At 42.0% G+C, this 19,969-nt stretch overlaps 1 protein-coding gene across 1 annotated transcript in view; it reads right to left on the minus strand.

Annotated features, from left to right (window-relative positions):
- Window positions 1–327: 327 nt before the first annotated feature.
- Window positions 328–19,969, minus strand: part of DISP2 (dispatched RND transporter family member 2) — a 68,981-nt gene continuing 49,339 nt past the window's right edge. The window contains exon 8 of the mRNA XM_075844281.1: window positions 328–5,758. Within this exon, the coding sequence (XP_075700396.1) occupies window positions 2,369–5,758 (3,390 nt within the window). The 3' untranslated portion in view covers window positions 328–2,368. The remainder of the gene's footprint in view (window positions 5,759–19,969) is intronic.

Raw genomic sequence — 19,969 nt, forward strand, 5'->3', positions numbered from 1 at the left:
AGCATATTTTACTGTGCGAACTGTGAATCTATGGAATAGTCTACCGCAGGAACTGGTAACCAACACAACAGTGAGCCATATCTCTGGAATGGGAAAGAGGGGTCCAGGAAGAAAAAAACCAGCGCTGGAATCAGGGACACAGCGCTATTCAGGTCAGTTAACCAGTTCAACTTATATGACCTAGTGACAGGTCCTCTTTAAGCTGGCCATATACATTAGATAAATGCTGTACTCACATGGGGTAAAATGTTATCCTCAGTTGTTGGACCTGGGATCGTCCTCCCCGTCTGTGGTCTGTAAATAGTCCTCCAGTAGTCCTTTTGTATCACAGGTCGTGCTGGTGAAGTAATCGTATGGATCAGTAAGTCCGTGAAAACGTGACAGACCAGGGAAAAAAAGGCTTAGATCATTTCCTAGAACAAAAAAATATAAGCTCTTATGTGTAGAAGTTTTTTACTTCCCGTTTCACAATCCCTTGGTTGAACTTGATGGACATGTGTCTTTTTTCAACCGTACGAACTATGTAACTATGTAACCAGGCCTCGGTATTGGGTCAAAAAGTTACTTTTAATTTTTATCCATTTAAAACGTTTAGTCAAAGGACTGGTAAAATACTTAAAACAATAAATAAAACCAGGAGCTCAACGTCTCACAGGTGATCCCTGCTTCATCAGGAGTGGTACTTCTTCACGGACTTACTGATCTATACGATCACTTCACTACCACGACCTGTGATACAACAGGAATACTGGAGGACTATTTACAGACCACAGACGGGGAGGACGATACCAGGTCCAAGAACTGAGGATCACATTTTACCCCATGTGGGTACAGCATTTCTATACTGCACCTTTAAAACCTATATACTACACAATGATGTGGGCTCCTTTTGCTTAATACTTTTTCGATATACTGAGGAAATACCGAATTTTCCTTGCACTGCCAGCCTGTTATATACGGAAAGCCTGTCTACAAAAAAGAATCACACTACCCCACAAAGTAAGTGAGCGCAGAAATACTTTGGCACACCTTTACCAAACTATGACAGATAAATGTTGGCCAAACCTACTGATTTAGTCTGGATCAGCTTACATCCTAATATGCTTGGATTGGACAGATGTCAGAGGGAAAGAATGATTGGGCATGTTGGACTTCCACATGCACAATTCTTTGTTCCCCAGTAGAAAAATCCTGCCAGAGGTGTCTGGCACTGGCTTATCCTACTTTCACTGTTGAAAGCAGTTATCTTACAAGAGAATGGACTGTAACCCTACAATCTTATTAGTTTTTTTTATCTGCTTGTCCCCATTCAATACAAAAGAAATTTAGAAAGTTCCTCGATAGCCTGATTTCCTGATCTAAGTATCTGTTTGTAGAAAAAAATCCACACAAAAGTATCCCCCTTGCTTTTCCCCATTCATAAGCTACCAGAAATAATATTTAATATGCCATGAAAGTAGTGGGTAGATACTCAAACCACCTTCAATGGACCATAAAGAACACATATGGGTTGAGCTGCAGCCACAATACCATCTCATCTAAATAATTTAAGCCTTACCTCTATTTACTTAAATCCTGGACAAAAGGATGTAACTGTGCTACCATATCATTGTCTGTGCCCATAGGGGGGTGAGATGAGTTGGCAGAGCTACTGCAACATGTTCCGCATATGTTCATTAGCATTATGTTACTACAGATGTGTCCTTCCTTACCTTTCCTCTCATCTCAACTTATCCTGAGTGAGATGTGTTGTACGAGATTAAAAAACCCCAAACAAACATGATTTTGTGATACTCTGTCACAAGATGTCTATGCTATATGTGTCTATATGTGGTCACCCAGCGGTTGTGAGTTGAATTGCAACCTGTCAAGAGTTTTGCTAGCATGTCGTGATATTGTATTGAAATGGTTTCATGAGAAATTGGATTCCTTAAGCCAATTCAAGCAAAGGTAACGGTGGACACATCTGTAAATAATTAGTCAAAGTTTCCGTTTTCTTGCCAGTCATTTGCTAACCACAGAATACATATAATGTATTGTACATTCTAGAACAAATTGTAATCTTCCACAAACATACTAATAAAATACTTAAAAATTATACATAATATAACAAATGTGTTTCAGATTTCCTAATTTTTGAGCTAGGCAAATCATCAGGGCAAACATGAAAAATAACAACTAAGCAGTACATGAGGGATTAGTTGCCATGTCTGTAAATGTAAAAAAATACAAAATAAAATAAATTCCAAAATATCAAGAGAATAGATGGTCTTTATGTAGATAACACAAGTTTCCATACTTATCAGTATTTCACGGGACAATTTGAAAGACTTTTAATTCCTTTCTAAATAGAATATTAACATTTCAGCTAACAGCCAGAACTATGTTCATTTGTCCTTTTAATCCAGATATCGGGCATGTCGGGTTTGCTGTTAGGTAGAACAACAGCAGGGTCACTATCTTGGTTTGAGTGGATTTTCCATAACATATTAGTCTGGTTTGAGGATGTAGGGGAGTCAAATACTGTTTCCCTTAGAGCCAGTCTTAATGTCTCTCTCTTTCCATTCAAATGGCCCCTTTCATTGTGACAGGGGGAATCGGGTACATCAAGAAATTCAGGAGAGCAGCTTGTTGAGTCAGCCTGTTTAGAACTCTGATCGAAATCACTAAGACAAGTTTCATTTGAGTCAATGGCATCAAAGGAACTACCCATTGAACACAGGCACCTGGAATATTCAAACATATGGACGCTTCTCTCTGGGGAATAATGCACAGGACTACTGCTTTTAGGGCTTTCCAAGATACTAGATTGCGTCTGACAATGTGTGTCATGTACATGGACATGATCCACCACCGATCCATTCCAAGTCTTGCTATTCATTCTCTGGTAGATGCATTGATTGCATGATTGTTCAGACTCCTTTGTCTTATCTTCAAAGTTACTATGTCTGTAAGGAGAAGACGTTTGCAAAGCAGAACATTGATTGAAACCTTTGCATTCAATTGTATTACCCTGGAAATCTTGAGCTTCTTGTTTTTGAATATGCTGAGATTCAATTCTGTGGCACTTATTCTCTGATAACTGCATATCTTCAGATAGAATGGATGGGCGTTTGGAGAGCTTACTAGTTGTAGTACTGTTATCAAAACTATCACTTAAGTTCCTCGCTAATGGCTGAAGCTCATATTGTTCATTTTCTGTGTTTGATTCTTGGACTTTCCTTAGCCTGCTTTGTTTCTCATTCCCACCATAAGCATATGTGCCATTTAACCTTGGGTCATTGGGACAGTCCTTTAAGACATTGGCACAAGGCCACAGTATTTGCCCGCAGTTCTTTTCTGGGCCAAAGAAGCAACAAAGTGACTGGAAAAAGAAAGTGGCAAAGCCACAGCTAATGCATTTAATCATCATTATAAATATTCCCAGTTTCCTGTATGCCAGCACTGTCGCTGGCAACATTATTACCCCAGCAGAAAACATAGTGGAGGCTCCCATTGCCGTGGCACAGCTTATTTGCTTTACAGAGAATGCTACGCGGCTGAAGCGGTCAGAATGTGGACACAAATGATAGGAAATACAATAATTTACTGTGAAGTCAACTGAAAGACCAACAGCTGCTGAAACGAATAGGGATTCTACTGTGTTAAATTGCCACTCCAAAAGAACTAAGAGACCAACTGTGACCAGAACCGAGCCTCCTATTGCAGCAACTGAAAATAAACTTAGTAAGACATTCCATGTAGTTAGCAGTAGTACTACAAAGGAAATTGCTACGGCAAAGCCTGTTACCATCATGATCTCAGTACTCAGTATGTGCTGGAGGTTAAACAGAGAAAGGCTGCTGGTAAACCATCCATTCTGAAGCCCTCGTGGAGCGTTCTTTAATTCATTTATGAGCCATTTGTTTAATGTGTTATAGAATTTACTGGCCTTGCTATAATTAAAACTGTAGTAGTATGTTGTCTGAAATTCCAGAACCAAGGCGGTCAAGTTACCTTCAGCATCAAATCTGGGTCCAATATCATAAGCCTCAGTACCGCTGCGTCCTTGTTCTGTGACCATCATTTTTATGCAGTGGAGAAGTAATTCACTTGAATAAGGAAATGAAAATTGGTTACAGCATAGATTATGGTTTTGGTCAGTCTGGGAGCACTGCCGACTTTCCATCCACCTGTGGAAATCTTCCATGAAGCAGATGTTTGGCTTTTTATCCTGATCTAAAAGGTAAAAACTTTGGTTTCTCACTTTATTACAAAGTTCCAAAAGCCATCTCTGATCATTAGCACTGTGGAGGCTAAAAGTAGTATCCTTGATAAGTGTCCCTTTGATCTCTGGATTAAGATGGTCTCCATTATCCACAGGCATAATACCCCATATAAGTGTAATTGGCATATGCTGACCTTCTCCTTGTTCCTGATGTTCAAACATGAACTGGTGGCAGTATTCGGTATCATATCTCTCAAACGGGTGGCTCTGCCGAAACATCTGAACTGAAGACATGTCTGAAGATGGCAGCTTTAATTTTGGGCTCACACAAGCAATATATGCACCACCTGATGCCAGTGCAGCAAACCAACAAATCCAGATGTACCGGAACTTTATCACGCCTAATGGAAGGAGCTTCTCAAAAAGTAGTTTTGAAGTATCAGACAAGGTACCATGGACACTCATAAGTTTTTGGTAAAAATTAAAAAAAATCCTTTTACGTCCATTACTGTTCCAGTAATTTTCAGGTTTGTATGTGCAGTTTACACTAATGTATCTTTCATAAAGAACCATGGTGGCAGGCAGCCACGTGATCATGAATGTCATGTTGACTAGTATAGCTGTTCCCATGTAAATGGAAAAGCAACGAATCGAGGTAATGCTACTCAGGTAACTGGCATAGAAAGCAGCTCCGGTTGTCAAACAAGATACTAACATAAGATATACAAAATGGTGCATAGTTTGTTTTACCCATTGTAGCATGCCAGCTGCTGAGTGTTGTATTTTGCTGAGATTCCAAAGGTCAAAGAAGACAAAAGTATGATTAGCACAAATACTACTGAGGATGATAACTGCAAATAGGTTAACAAAGGGAAAGAAAGTTATTCTAAAGACCAGTTTGTATAAAAAGAAGGAAATCATCAGTGAGCCAACAACGGACATCAGGACCATAAAGGTAATAAAAAAGGAATGTAGGTAAAAAGACATACCTAGAAAAATAGCCAATATTGCCAGGACGGGATACACAGTATCCAAAACAAGGTAGTGCTGGAAAAGTTTTTGCTTTAGACCTAAGTCCATTCCAGTAATTGCTGTGAAATTATCAAAGAGATCCCAGGACTCCAAGTTGTCTACATAAATGTCCATCATTGAGGAACCTTTTTTGGCTGGTGAAAACAACAAACTGTATTTCAGAGATGGAACCTGGTAATATGTGGTTTGGGGGCTTAAAAAGTCCCTGTCAACTAGAAAATGGAGCAGCTGATAAACTGCGCTGGATCGCGTGCACTTTTCAGGTACTTTGGCACATTGGGAATGTTTATCCCTCTTTGTACGTGAACCTATGCAGGAAGGGGTAAGGGCTCCTCTGTGGTAATCTGGAGCACAGGAACGCAGCAGAAATAACATGTGGGAAATGTCGCTCTGTGTGATTTCCAGGCATGAAGACCGGTTGTACAATACAGATATGTAGTTTCCAAGAGACCAGCTAGGGCAGCATTCCTTGTTATCACTCCGTTCACACAGCTCCGAGAAAGTGGGATGTAAACGAATCTGCAGAGAAAACAAAGAGAAACACTGTTGTCATATAAAGAAAAAAGAAGCGTATGATTCCTATCATTATGTTGGTTCTACCAGTTCACTTAGATATTCCTTTCGTAACAACCTTGGATACTAGTTTCCTTAAAGAATCTCCTATTTAACTCCGTGGCAACAAGCGCTATACATTTACGGTGCTGGTTTTACAGAGTTTGGAGCAGAGCCTGCACCATCAGCAGCGGGTGTCAGCTGTATATTACAGCTGAAACGACTGGGTTCAGAGATAACTCAGATCCTGACTGTTTACCTCTTTAGATGTCGTGGTTAATAATGATCGCAGCATCTAGGCCGTCAGAGGAAGATATCCCCCACTGTGCGCCAATGGGTTTTATAGCAGCCGTTTGTACTCCAATTAGTCAATGCATAAAACGAACAAGCATACAGAAGTGTTGCAGGGTATTATATAAGCAATCGCATTTAAATTTTTTTGTTAAAACAAATAAAAAAATAAATAAAAAAAAACACCTTTTTTCTATTACAAAATGGACTTCTTCATAGAATACTAATCCTAAATCTGGCCCTGCCAACGCCTGAACAAATCCTTTATCCTGAGGGTCAGTGATAAGCTCAAACTGCTGAGGACAGTCAGAAATAGTAAAACCTAAGGCAAGGGTCAGGCAGCAGGGGTCTGAATTATAAAGTTTGTCAACTGATTCCCCTCCACTACTAGGTAATTAAAGCAAATACATTTACAAATTACTGACACCCTCTTGCCCCATTGGGAACTTTAACTTACAGAATAACTCAGAATTCCCTGATAGGGTGTATGAACATTTTTCTCAACTTGACAACCCGTTTAGTGATCGTGAGGATCCGACCTCTGGGACCGCCACTAATCCTGAAAATGAAGGGATGCAGCGCTGATTTAGAACTACGTCCCCATCACTGTTTTTCACCATACATAGGTGTTCTAGCTACCTGGCTGTGCAGGCAACGGCAGCTTGGCCCAAGGGCCGCTATGCAGGGAAAAGACAGGGACAGAGGGCTAAATAAGTGCCGCATCCCCTTCTTTGTTTACCAGGCACAGCTTTTTCATTTTAGTAGCTTGGTATTACATCTCAGAGCAGCTCAGTCCCATTCAAGTAAATAGCAGGCAGAGCTGTGACTATTCTGCCTATGACTATAACACATATACTAGTATATATGATTTACTGTATAGTCATGATGCACTCACCGCTCCATCTCATAACCTACAAACACACAAACCTCTTCCACAAGTACTACAGAGCAAGTGGGCCTGTGTGCTTTTAAATGCCAGGGGGTAATTTTAGCCCCAGTCCAGCCCTGGCAACTACACTTCTGTTTCCTGTTAGGTCTGGTGAGCTTTTTTGCTGTTTTATCTTTAAAATAATTTTTTTAACCTTGAAGTATCTTTCATACTATGATTGACTAATAAAGACTTCTATTTTTATTTGCTTCTTAGACCTTGATTTGTTTATAGATCGGATAAAAAGATTTTATGCCCAAGAGCAGAGGCGTAGCTAGGTTCTCCAACACCCAGGGCAAAGATTCAGTTTGGCGCCCCCCCCCCCCAACCTCTTTCCCGACATCTCCTTCCCCCTCGCCATGTTTGTTTTCTCTACCAATCAATGACGTGTCATTCCTTTTCCATATTTTTTTTATGTAACTAGAGCATAAAAACATTTGTACATTTTACAAGAAATATAGTTCTATACACAACACTAGAACCAAGCTCATTACATATATGCAGCATCAGAACAAAGCTCATTACATATATATACAGCACCAAAACAAAGCTCAGTACACATATACAGCGCCAAAACAAAGCTCGGTACATATATACAGTGCTTGAACAAAGCTCATTATATATATACAGCACCAGAACCAAGCTCAGTACATGAATACAACACCAGCTCAGTACAAATACATTTCAGTATAGAGATCATTTGCAAAGTCAGGTTAGCAGCTTCCAGTATGACCTGAATAATGGTAATCATATACTGGGAGTTGCTTATACCGCAAAAAATAGTACCCTCCACCATCTGTAAAGATCATACAGTAATAATTAGGCTTCGTTCTCACCTGCGTCAGGGTTCCGTTTATGGGTTCCGTCAGACCTTTCCGTCAGGGGAACCCATGAACGGAAACCAAATGGAAACCATAGCTTTCCATTACCACTACCATTGATTTCAATGGTAACGCTTCCATTGCTAATGGTTTCTGTTTGTCTCCTTTTTGCAAGGTTTCCATTTTTTGGGCGGTATTATTAGAGTAGTCGACTGTATCCACCTGTAATCTATCACATCTAACTTAGATGTGATGTATTACAGGTGGATCCAGCGTATCAGAGACACACAGGACCCGCTGACACTGAACCCATCAGTCCCATAGACCTGACATGTTCAGGATTCAGCGTAAGATACAGCTGCTCTGTATACAGGATACAGAGCAGCTGTATCTAAAAAAGTAAAAATATTTTTTAATAAAAACTAATTATAAAGTTGCACAAAACACACTGACTGACATTTAAAAAAAAATAAAAAAATCCCTTTCAAAGGTGCACATCGTAAAAACAACCATTGTCCAGTGAAACACGCAGCACATGCAGTTTTACCAAAAGTCGGTGCAGTTTTTAAATGGTTGTTAATGTCTGCAAAAAACTCCATGGACATTAACAATCATTTGAAAACTGCGCTGACTCGTGGGAATGTAGCATGTTGACGTGGTTTGCAGCTGTATCGTTTTAAGACGGCACCTACTATATGTATATACTGTACGGGTATGTTCACACAGGGCAGATATGCTGTGTAAAAGCACTGCCCTGTGGTGCAGTTTTTCGGCCAGGAATGGCCGCTGTGGAAAACTAAGCAGAAAAAAAAATGGATACATATCATGGCGACGCTTCCCTCCTACATCCTGTAGCCCTGGGATGATGTTTCATCCCATGTGACCGCTGCGGCCTGCAATTGACTGCAGCGGTCACATGGGATGAAACGTTGTCCCAGGAGAAACAGAATTCTAGGTAAGTATGAGAGTATGTTCACACGTAGTGACCAAAAAAGTCTGAAAATACGGAGGTGTTTTCAGGCGAAAACAGCTCCTGATTTTCAGACTTTTTTTTAACAACTCGTGTTTTTCGCTGCGTTTTTTACGGCCTATTTTGGAGCTGTTTTTCAATGGAGTCAATGAAAAACGCCTCCAAAAACGTCCCAAGAAGTGACATGCACTTCTTTTTTGCGGACATCTTTTTACGTGCCATTTTTGGAAAACGAGGCATAAAAAAACACCCCGTCGGAACAGAACGCTTCTGATTTTTCAGCCGTTTAAACGTCCCGAAAAACGGCTGAAAACACCACGTGTGAACATACTCTAATACTTATTTCTTTGTGCCTTGGAATCTTTCTCAAATCTACTCAAAAGTTGAGTGTATCAGTTTTGCCTGGAGAAATCCTTTCAATCATACTTGTCTAGTTTTCTGCCACCCATAGTCATTTTCCGCGCTTTTTATTGACAGCGACGCGTAAAATAAAGGCTTGTGGGAACAGAGCATCGTAATTTCCATTGAAAGCAATGGGCAGATGTTTGTAGGCGTATTAGGGGCGTTTTTTCAGGTGTAATTCGAGGCGTAAAACGCCTCAATTACGTCTGAAAATAGGCCATGTGAACATACCCTAAGATTTAAATTTTTACTGAGTTTGCATTTCCACCGCGTGTGAACATACCCTAAGATTTACATTTTTAATGAGTTTGCATTTCCACCGCAAAAAAAAACAACATCTGCTATTTGTTGCGAGTTTTACCTCCCCATTGAATTAAATGGGGAAAACCAGAAACAAATAAGCAGCATTTACGCAAATACAATCAACATGCTGGGGATTAAAAAAACAAACCGCAGGTCAATTACTGAGCCTTTTTTCCGCTCTTCGTGTGGGTGGGATTTGTTCAAATCTCACCCACTCTGCTGCTACTGCATTTGGCCTTGTCCACACGTAACGGATTTGCTGCATATTTTCCATCCGGAATTGCGGACGGAAAATACACAGCAGAATACAGTAGCAGCAAAGTGGGGGAGATCTATCAAATCCCATCCACACTCTGCGTAAAATTTCTGACCAGAAATTGACCTGTGGTACGTATTTTTCCTACCGCATATGAATTCCTGCTGCAAAAAGTAGACTTAATTGCTGCATTTTTCAGAGATGTCACCATCCCCTAAGATTGAAAAAAACGCTGCAAAATGTGTACCATTTTATGTAGCAAAAAACGCAAGGAATGGTGCTGTTTTTCCACAGAAGAATTTCTGCTAGTTGCTGCGGAATTGCTGCAGACATTTTCTGTTGCAATTCCAATACGTGTGGAGAAGCCTGGGTTCACACGACCTATTTTCAGACGTAAACGAGGCGTATTATGCCTCGTTTTACGTCTGAAAATAGGGCTACAATACGTCGGCAAACATCTGCCCATTCATTTGAATGGGTTTGCCGACGTACTGTGCAGACAAGCTGTCATTTACGCGTCGTCGTTTGACAGCTGTCAAAAGACGACGCGTAAAAATACAGCCTCGTCAAAAGAAGTGCAGGACACTTCTTTCAGACGTAATTTGAGCCGTTCTTCATTGAACTCAATGAAGCACAGCTCAAAATTTACGGCTGTCAGAGAAAATCACATAGTCAAAATGATATATATTTATTTGCATTGTGCACAGAGATATAAGTATTTGATCCCTTTGGCAAACAAGACTTAATACTTGGTGGCAAAACCCTTGTTGGCAAGCACAGCAGTCAGACGTTTTTTGTAGTTGATGATGAGGTTTGCACACATGTTAGATGGAATTTTGGCCCACTCCTCTTTGCAGATCATCTGTAAATCATTAAGATTTCGAGGCTGTCGCTTGGCAACTCGGATCTTCAGCTCCCTCCATAAGTTTTCGATGGGATTAAGGTCTGGATACTGGCTAGGCCACTCCATGACCTTAATGTGCTTCTTTTTGAGCCACTCCTTTGTTGCCTTGGCTGTATGTTTCGGGTCATTGTCGTGCTGGAAGACCCAGCCACGAGCCATTTTTAATGTCCTGGTGGAGGGAAGGAGGTTGTCACTCAGGATTTGACGGTACATGGCTCCATCCATTCTCCCATTGATGCGGTGAAGTAGTCCTGTGCCCTTAGCAGAGAAACACCCCCAAAACATAATGTTTCCACCTCCATGCTTGACAGTGGGGACGGTGTTCTTTGGGTCATAGGCAGAATTTCTCTTCCTCCAAACACGGCGAGTTGAGTTAATGCCGAAGAGCTCAATTTTAGTCTCATCTGACCACAGCACCTTCTCCCAATCACTCTCAGAATCATCCAGATGTTCATTTGCAAACTTCAGACGGGCCTGTACATGTGCCTTCTTGAGCAGGGGGACCTTGCGGGCACTGCAGGATTTTAATCCATTACGGCGTAATGTGTTACCAATGGTTTTCTTGGTGACTGTCGTCCCAGCTGCCTTGAGATCATTAACAAGTTCCCCCCGTGTAGTTTTCGGCTGAGCTCTCACCTTCCTCAGGATCAAGGATACCCCATTAGGTGAGATTTTGCATGGAGCCCCAGATCGATGTCGATTGACAGTCATTTTGTATGTCTTCCATTTTCTTACTATTGCACCAACAGTTGTCTCCTTCTCACCCAGCGTCTTACTTATGGTTTTGTAGCCCATTCCAGCCTTGTGCAGGTCTATGATCTTGTCCCTGACATCCTTAGAAAGCTCTTTGGTCTTGCCCATGTTGTAGAGGTTAGAGTCAGACTGGTTAATTGAGTCTGTGGACAGGAGTCTTTTATACAGGTGACCATTTAAGACAGCTGTCTTTAATGCAGGCACCAAGTTGATTTGGAGCGTGTAACTGGTCTGGAGGAGGCTGAACTCTTAATGGTTGGTAGGGGATCAAATACTTATTTCTCTGTGCACAATGCAAATAAGTATATATAATTTTGACTATGTGATTTTCTTTTTTTTGTTTTAATATAATCTATCTCTCACTGGTAAAATTAACCTAGCCTAAAAATCTAGACTGTTCATGACTTTGACAGTCGGCAAACGTACAAAATCAGCAAGGGATCAAATACTTATTTCCTTCACTGTATATGTATATATATATATATATATATATATATATATATATATATATATGGCGGCCATTTTGAAGTCGGACATTTTGTAACCGACTTTAGTTTTTTCAATGGGAAGAGGGTCATGTGACACATCAAACTTATCGAGAATTTCACAAGAAAAACAATGGTGTGCTTGATTTTAACGTTACTTTATTCTTTCATGAGTTATTTACAAGTTTCTGACCACTTATAAAATGTGTTCAAAGTGCTGCCCATTGTGTTGGATTGTCAATGCAACCCTCTTCTCCCACTCTTCACACTGATAGCAACACCGCAGAAGAAATGCTAGCACAGGCTTCCAGTATCCGTAGTTTCAGTTGCTGCACAGCTCGTATCTTCACAGCATAGATAATTGCCTTCAGATAACCCCAAAAATAAAAGTCTAAGGGGGTCAGATCGGGAGACCTAGGGGGCCATTCAACTGGCCCACGACGACCAATGCACTTTCCAGGAAACTGTTCATCTAGGAATGCTCGGACCTGACACCCATAATGTGGTGGTGCACCATCTTGCTGGAAAAACTCATGGAACGTGCCAGATTCAGTGCATAAAGAGGGAAACACATCATCATGTAGCAATTTCAGATATCCCGTGGCCTTGAGGTTTCCATTGATGAAGAATGGCCCCACTATCTTTGTACCCCATATATCACACCATAACATCATTTTTTGTGTTCCAACAGTCTTGGAGGGATCTATTCAATGTGGGTTAGTGTCAGACCAATAGCTGTGGTTTTGTTTGTTAACTTCACCATTCACATAAAACTTTGCCTCAACACTGAACAAAATGTTCTGTGTAAACTGAGGGTCCTGTTCCAATTTTTGTTTTGCCCATTCTGCAAATTCAGTGCGCCGATCTGGGTCATCCTCGTTGAGATGCTGCAGCAGCTGGAGTTTGTAAGGGTGCCATTTGTGAGTAGCTAATATCCGCCGAAGGGATGTTCGACTGATGCCACTCTACAGTGACATGCGGTGAGTGCTACGCTGTGGGCTCTTGGTGAATGAAGCTAGGACAGCCACTGATGTTTCTTCATTAGTGACAGTTTTCATGCGTCCACATTTGGGCAAATCCAACACTGAACCAGTTTCAAGAAACTTGGCAAGCAGTTTGAAAACTGTATCATGGGAGATGGGTGGTCTCGTAGGGTGTCTTGCATTGAAATCTGCTTCAATGACCCGGGTACTGCGTTCACCAGACATCAACACAATTTCTATCCGCGCCTCACGTGTTAACCTCTGCGACATGTCAATGGCTGTAAACAAAGAGAAGCTTGTAAATAACTCATGAAAGAATAAAGTAACGTTAAAACCAAGCACACCATTGTTTTTCTTGTGAAATTCTCGATAAGTTTGATGTGTCACATGACCCTCTTTCCCATTGAAAAAACTAAAGTTGGATACAAAATGGCCGACTTCAAAATGGCCGCCATGGTCAACACCCAACTTGAAAAGTTTCCCCCCTCCCATATACTAATGTGCCACAAACAGGAAGTTAATATCACCAACCATTCCCATTTTATTTAGGTGTATCTATATAAATGGCCCACCCTGTATGTATATATATATATATATATATATATATAGATATATATGTGTATACACTCACACACACACACACACACACACACACACACACACACACACACACACACACACACACACACACACACTATATATATTATATATATGTATATATACACTACCGTTCAAAAGTTTGGGGTCACCCAGACAATTTTGTGTTTTCCATGAAAACTCACACTTATATTTATCAAATGAGTTGCAAAATGACTAGTAAATATAATTTAGAAATAATGATTTTTATATTAAATAATAATTTTCTCCTACAAACTTTGCTTTCGGCAAAGAATGCTCCATTTGCAGCAATTACAGCATTGCAGACCTTTGGCATTCTAGCTGTTAATTTGCTGAGGTAATCAGGAGAAATTTCACCCCATGCTTCCAGAAGCCCCTCCCACAAGTTGGATTGGCTTGATGGGCACTTCTTGCGTACCATACGGTCAAGCTGCTTCCACAACAGCTCTATGGGGTTGAGATCTGGTGACTGCGCTGGCCACTCCATTACAGATAGAATACCAGCTGTCTGCTTCTTCCCTAAATAGTTCTTGCATAATTTGGAGGTGTGCTTTGGGTCATTGTCCTGTTGTAGGATCAAATTGGCTCCAATCAAGCGCTGTCCACATGGTATGGCATGGCGTTGCAAAATGGAGTGATAGCCTTCCTTATTCAAAATCTCTTTTACCTTGTACAAATCTCCCACTTTACCAGCACCAAAGCAACCCCAGACCATCACATTACCTCCACCATGCTTGACAGATGGCGTCAGGCACTCTTCCAGCATCTTTTCAGTTATTCTGCATTTCACAAATGTTCTTCTGTGTGATCCAAAAACCTCAAACTTCGATTCGTCTGTCCATAACACTTTTTTCCAATCTTCCTCTGTCCAATGTCTGTGTGTTTTTGCCCATATTAATCTTTTCCTTTTATTAGCCAGTCTCAGATATGGCTTTTTCTTTGCCACTCTGCCCTGAAGGCCAGCATCCCGGAGTCACCTCTTCACTGTAGACGTTGACACTGGCGTTTTGCGGGTACTATTTAATGAAGCTGCCAGTTGAGGACCTGTGAGGCGTCTATTTCTCAAACTAGAGACTCTAATGTACTTGTCTTGTTGCTCAGTTGTGTAGCGGGGCCTCCCACTTCTCTTTCTACTCTGGTTAGAGCCTGTTTGTGCTGTCCTCTGAAGGGAGTAGTACACACCGTTGTAGGAAATCTTCCGTTTCCAGTACATCCCTCATGACAGCACCACAGGAGGTTGCCCTATTGACCTCTGTAGGGACAGGAAGACAGAGAGTTTAAAAGGCCCCTCCCACCACCCACTTGCCAGTGTTCTTCCTGTCCCTACAGGGTCAGGAGCAGAGAGACGTCGCTCCTGTGTTACTGCAGGGGAAAAAAAAATCAGGCAGGGGGCAAGATCGGGGGGTCCGTGCACTCCCCCTTCTCTTTCCCCTAAAGCCTAGGCTAACACCCCTCTAACGAGAGGTCCCTTAGCTCCCAACCTAAGACACCTACCGGAGGAATCCCAGGCAGGGTTCCGGTAGTGTGTGGGGTTCGGGATTCCCAAGCAGGCTTCGGCCTGGCCGCGTGACCAGGCGGGGATCGGCAGCTCCATAGGTTTAGACGCACCGGCAGGGTATCCTCGCTGCGCCGCATAGCAAGCCTCAGTCGCCGGCTATGAGCGGCTGCACCTCAACGAATAGCCGACCAGAAATGACGTCGGGCTACTTCCGGTCCGCGGCCATCTTGGTAGGCGGGAAATTCAAAACGACCGCATTTAAAGGGACACGCACAGGTATGTAGATAGAGCTGATACCTCTAACTTTGATTGATTTTGTGGATTGCATATTGCATTACCTGTTACCTGTCGCGGTATGGAACTTCCTCGTCCTGACGGAACTCCAGATATGTCCCAGGGTCACGTGAGTCTCACCCTTGGGGTAGGGGTTATGACTCCTTATGTATGCACACCATACTTTACCTACCTTCTGTTTTCTCTAGCATAAAGATTCCTCTCAGAGACAAACTGATAAAAAGAAGGTTAAAAAATGTGCGACTTGTGCAAAAAAATTGCCAGAGTCACATAGGAAACAATTGTGTCAGGATTGTATTGCAAAAATACTAAAAGAGGAACAACCAACGTTTATGTCTGAACTTAGGGCTATGATTCGTGAAGAAGTGAGTCAGTCAGTAGCCTCCCTCGCCCCTCCTCAAGAAACTCCCTCACACTCCCGGGCAAAAAGACAACGGATTGAAGTGGATCAAAAATATTGTCCTTCTCGGGGGTCTGAACCGGAGCAGGAGTGTTATTACCTATCGGAGGGTGAGTTAGAAGGAGAGGAACTCTTGCCTTCAACTTCATCCACTCAAGAGAAAAAAAAATTCTTCTCTTCCGAGATGTCTGATACCTTAATTCAGGCAATACGGGAAACCATGGATATTCCATAAGAAGACCAACCACATACCATCCAGGATGAGATGTTTGGAGGTCTAACGGAAAAGAAAACAAAGGTTTTTACGGTAAACGAAAATCTCAAAAGAATGGTGACAACTGAATGGGAGAATTCAGAAAAAAGGCTCTTCATTTCAAGAGATTTTAAAAACAGACTTCTCTTTCATCCAGAAGACAATAAACCTTGGGATGAGATCCCAAAAGTAGATGTCCCAGTAGCCAGGGTTGCTAACAAAAAACGCAATCCCATTTGAAGATTCCTCTCAGTTGAAGGACGCCATAGACCGAAAGGCAGATGGGTTACTGAAAAGCGTGTGGGAATCTTCCTCTGCTTTGATCTTGACTAATATCGCGGCCACATCAGTAGCAAGAGCAATGTTTATATGGTTAAACCAGCTCGAGACCCATTTGATGATGAAGACATCACGACAAGACCTATTAGAATCTCTACCCTTACTAAAGATAGCAACCGGATTCTTGGTAGACGCTTCAGCGGAATCTATTAGATTTTCTGCCAGGAATGGGGCTCTCTCAAATGCTGCTAGAAGAGCATTATGGCTCAAAATGTGGTCAGGAGATACGAAGTCCAAGAACAAATTATGTTCTATCCCGTTTACAGGGTCTCTGATGTTCGGTCCTCTCCTGGATAACATGCTGGAGAATGCAGCAGATAGGAAAAAGGGGTTTCCTGAAGAGAAACCCCAAAAAAAACCCTCAGTTTGGGAGGTGTCGCCAACAGAGGGAACCTACCTTACAGAACTACAGCGGGAAAGGGAAGTCCGGTCGCTGGAGTTACCCCAAAGGAAGAAGGGGTCGAGGATATCTCCTTAACCCCAATAATTCATTTCAGCCCTCAAAGCAATGACGCTAAGAGCGTGGGGGGAAGACTCCTACAATTTTATCCCAAATGGTCGGGAATAACCCAGAACCCCTGGGCACTAAAGATCATAGAAGAAGGGTACAAAATAGAATTTTCCTCCATTCCTCCAGAGAAATTTCTAATAACCCAGTACCAAGCAAAATACCTTCATCAGATCCTTATCCGGGACGTCCAGAAACTACTCAAATTGAGAGTCATTACTCCAGTTCCCCACAACGAAAAATTCAAAGGCCACTATTCAAAAATCTTCTTAGTCAAAAAACCAAACGGTTCCTACAGGACAATAATCAACCTGAAGGTCCTAAACAAGTGGGTGAAATATCGAAAATTCAAGATGGAGTCTATCAGATTGACTATTCCTCTAATAAGGGAAGAGGCATCAATGTGTACGATCGATTTAAAGGATGCGTATTATCACGTTCCTATCCACCCCACTTACCAGAGATTCCTCAGATTCGCGATTCAGAACGGTCTTTCCATTCTCCACTTCCAGTTTGTCTGCCTCCCTTTCAGCATTTCCTCCGCCCCCAGAATTTTTACAAAAATTATGGCAGAGATCATGGCATTCGTATGAAGTCAGGGCATAGTAATTATCCCATATCTAGACGACTTCTTGTTGACAGCAGATACTCTGTCTATCTTAGACAGTCATCGGTCACAGGTTCTTTCCCTACTACAGGAATTGGGATGCATAATCAACTTTCAGAAGTCAAGTCTTCCTCCCCAAAAACAGAAGGTCATCTTAGGAGTACTACGAGACTCCTCCCTTCAACATTCCTTCCTCCCAAGAGAGAAACAAATACTCCTACTGGCAGAAGTAAGGAAATTTTGGGGGAAAGACGCCTGTTCCACAAGGGAATGTATGCGGATGTTGGGAATGATGACGTCTTGCATCCAATCTATTCCATGGAGTCAATTTCACTCCAGACCCTTACAGAATCTGATCTTGTCCCAGTGGGATCGAATACAGAACTCCCTGAATTCAAGAATTCAAATTTCCGAGACCGTGAAATCATCCCTCCTGTGGTGGCTCTGCACAAACAACATAGACAAGGGAGTCCCTGGAGAATGGTCCCTAAACAGGGAAGTCTTTCTGTCCTTAACCCGAAGATGGGGTTATCCAGAAATAGACCTGTTTGCCACAAGGAAAAATACCCAAGTAGAGACATTCTTCTCCCTAAATATCAGAGACAACCCATTGGGAGTAGATGCATTGTCCCAACCCTGGGACATGGATCTGGCCTATGCCTTTCCTCCGTTTCCTCTAATACCAATGGTATTAAGAAAAATTCAGGGAGATTTGACAAAGCTCATCATTATTCTTCCCTATTGGCCAAAAAGAAGTTGGTTTCCAATCGTAAAATACCTAGCGTTGGAAGACCCTATCATGCTCCCAGTCAAGGAGAATCTTCTCTCCCAGGGTCCCTTATTCTTTCAGGGAATAGAAACTCTGAAGTTGTCAGCCTGGATCCTGAAAGGCAGATCTTGAGAAACCACGGTCTGTCAGATGAGGTAATTTCAACTATCTTATCAAGTCATAAAGAAGTTACCTCAAAAATCTATAAAAAAATTTGGAAGAAATTCTGTTCCTGGTATGGAGACCCAGGACCAGATCCCTTTTCTCCCAACATTGCGAAAATCCTAGATTTTTTACAATCGGGATTCAAAAAAGGGCTTAGCCCTAGTACCTTAAAAGTGCAGATTTCAGCCTTAGGTAATTTTTTTAACACTCCCCTGGCTGAACATCGGTGGATCAGAAGATTCACTCAAGCGGTCTCTAAACTGAAACCTTCCCTAAAGAAATCAGTTCCTACCTGGGATTTGAATGTAGTGTTAACGACTCTTTGTGATCCTCCCTTTGAGCCGCTCGACACGATTAGTATGCATTTTTTAACTCTAAAAGCTGCATTCTTAGTCGCTATTACTTCAGCAAGAAGGATTGGAGAAATCCAATCCCTGTCGGTCATAGAAGCCTACCTAAAAGTACAAGAGAATAAGATCATTCTAAAGCTGGATCCTTCCTTTATTCCAAAGGTATCTACTGCTTTCCATCGAGAACAAGAAATAATTCTACCTTCCTTTTATCCAGATCCAAGAAAACAACAAGAAGAAAAATTCAATTGCCTGGATATCAGGCGAACAATTCTTCAGTATCTGGATAGAACCTCCTGGAGACGAGATAAAAATCTATTTGTCCTGTTTGGGGGAAAGGGTATGTGTACACGCTAGCTGTCATTTACGTGTGAAAAGACAGACTTTTTTCAGGAGAAAACAGCTGCCTACTTTCACACGTAAATGCTCCTCCTCGCATTTTGCGAGGCGTCCGAGACGCTCGTAAATCTTGAGCTGTGCTTCATTGAGTTCAATGAAGAACAGCTCAAATTACGTGGCAAAGAAGTGTCCTGCACTTCTTTGCCGAGGCAGTCCATTTACGCGTCGTTGTTTGACAGCTGTCAAACGACGACGCGTAAATTACAGGTTGTCTGCACAGTACGTCAGCAAACCCATTCAAATGAATGGGCAGATGTTTGCCAACGTATTGCAGCCCTATTTTCAGATGTAAAACGAGGCATAATACGCCTCGTTTACGTCTGAAAATAGGTTGTGTGAACCCAGCCAAAGAATAGAGGAAAGAAAGCCTCAAATGTCTCTCAAGCGAGATGGGTAAAAACTACCATACAAAAAGCCTACAAGTCCCAAGGACTATGTGCCCCACAAGGCATCAGAGCCCATTCAACGAGGGCAGTTTCGGCATCCTGGGCAGAAAGAAGAGAAGCCTCTATGGACCAAATCTGCAGAGCTGCCACTTGGTCAAGCTATCATACGTTTTGCAAACATTATAGGCTCGATGTTCTGTCCAATATGGATTTAAGTTTTGGACGGAAAGTCCTCCAATCTGTAGTCCCGCCCTGAGCATTATAATTTGGTATTGCTCCTGTGGTGCTGTCATGAGGGATGTACCGGAAAATAGGAATTAGACCTACCGCTAATTGTATTTCCAGGAATCCATCATGACAGCACCCTTACATTCCCTCCCTTATTGAAATTCTGATTTGTGCAATTAAATGGCTGGGTCTTCCAGCACGACAATGACCCGAAACATACAGCCAAGGCAACAAAGGAGTGGCTCAAAAAGAAGCACATTAAGGTCAT

This window comes from Rhinoderma darwinii, chromosome 12, assembly GCF_050947455.1.
Source record: "Rhinoderma darwinii isolate aRhiDar2 chromosome 12, aRhiDar2.hap1, whole genome shotgun sequence".
Lineage (NCBI taxonomy): Eukaryota > Metazoa > Chordata > Amphibia > Anura > Rhinodermatidae > Rhinoderma > Rhinoderma darwinii.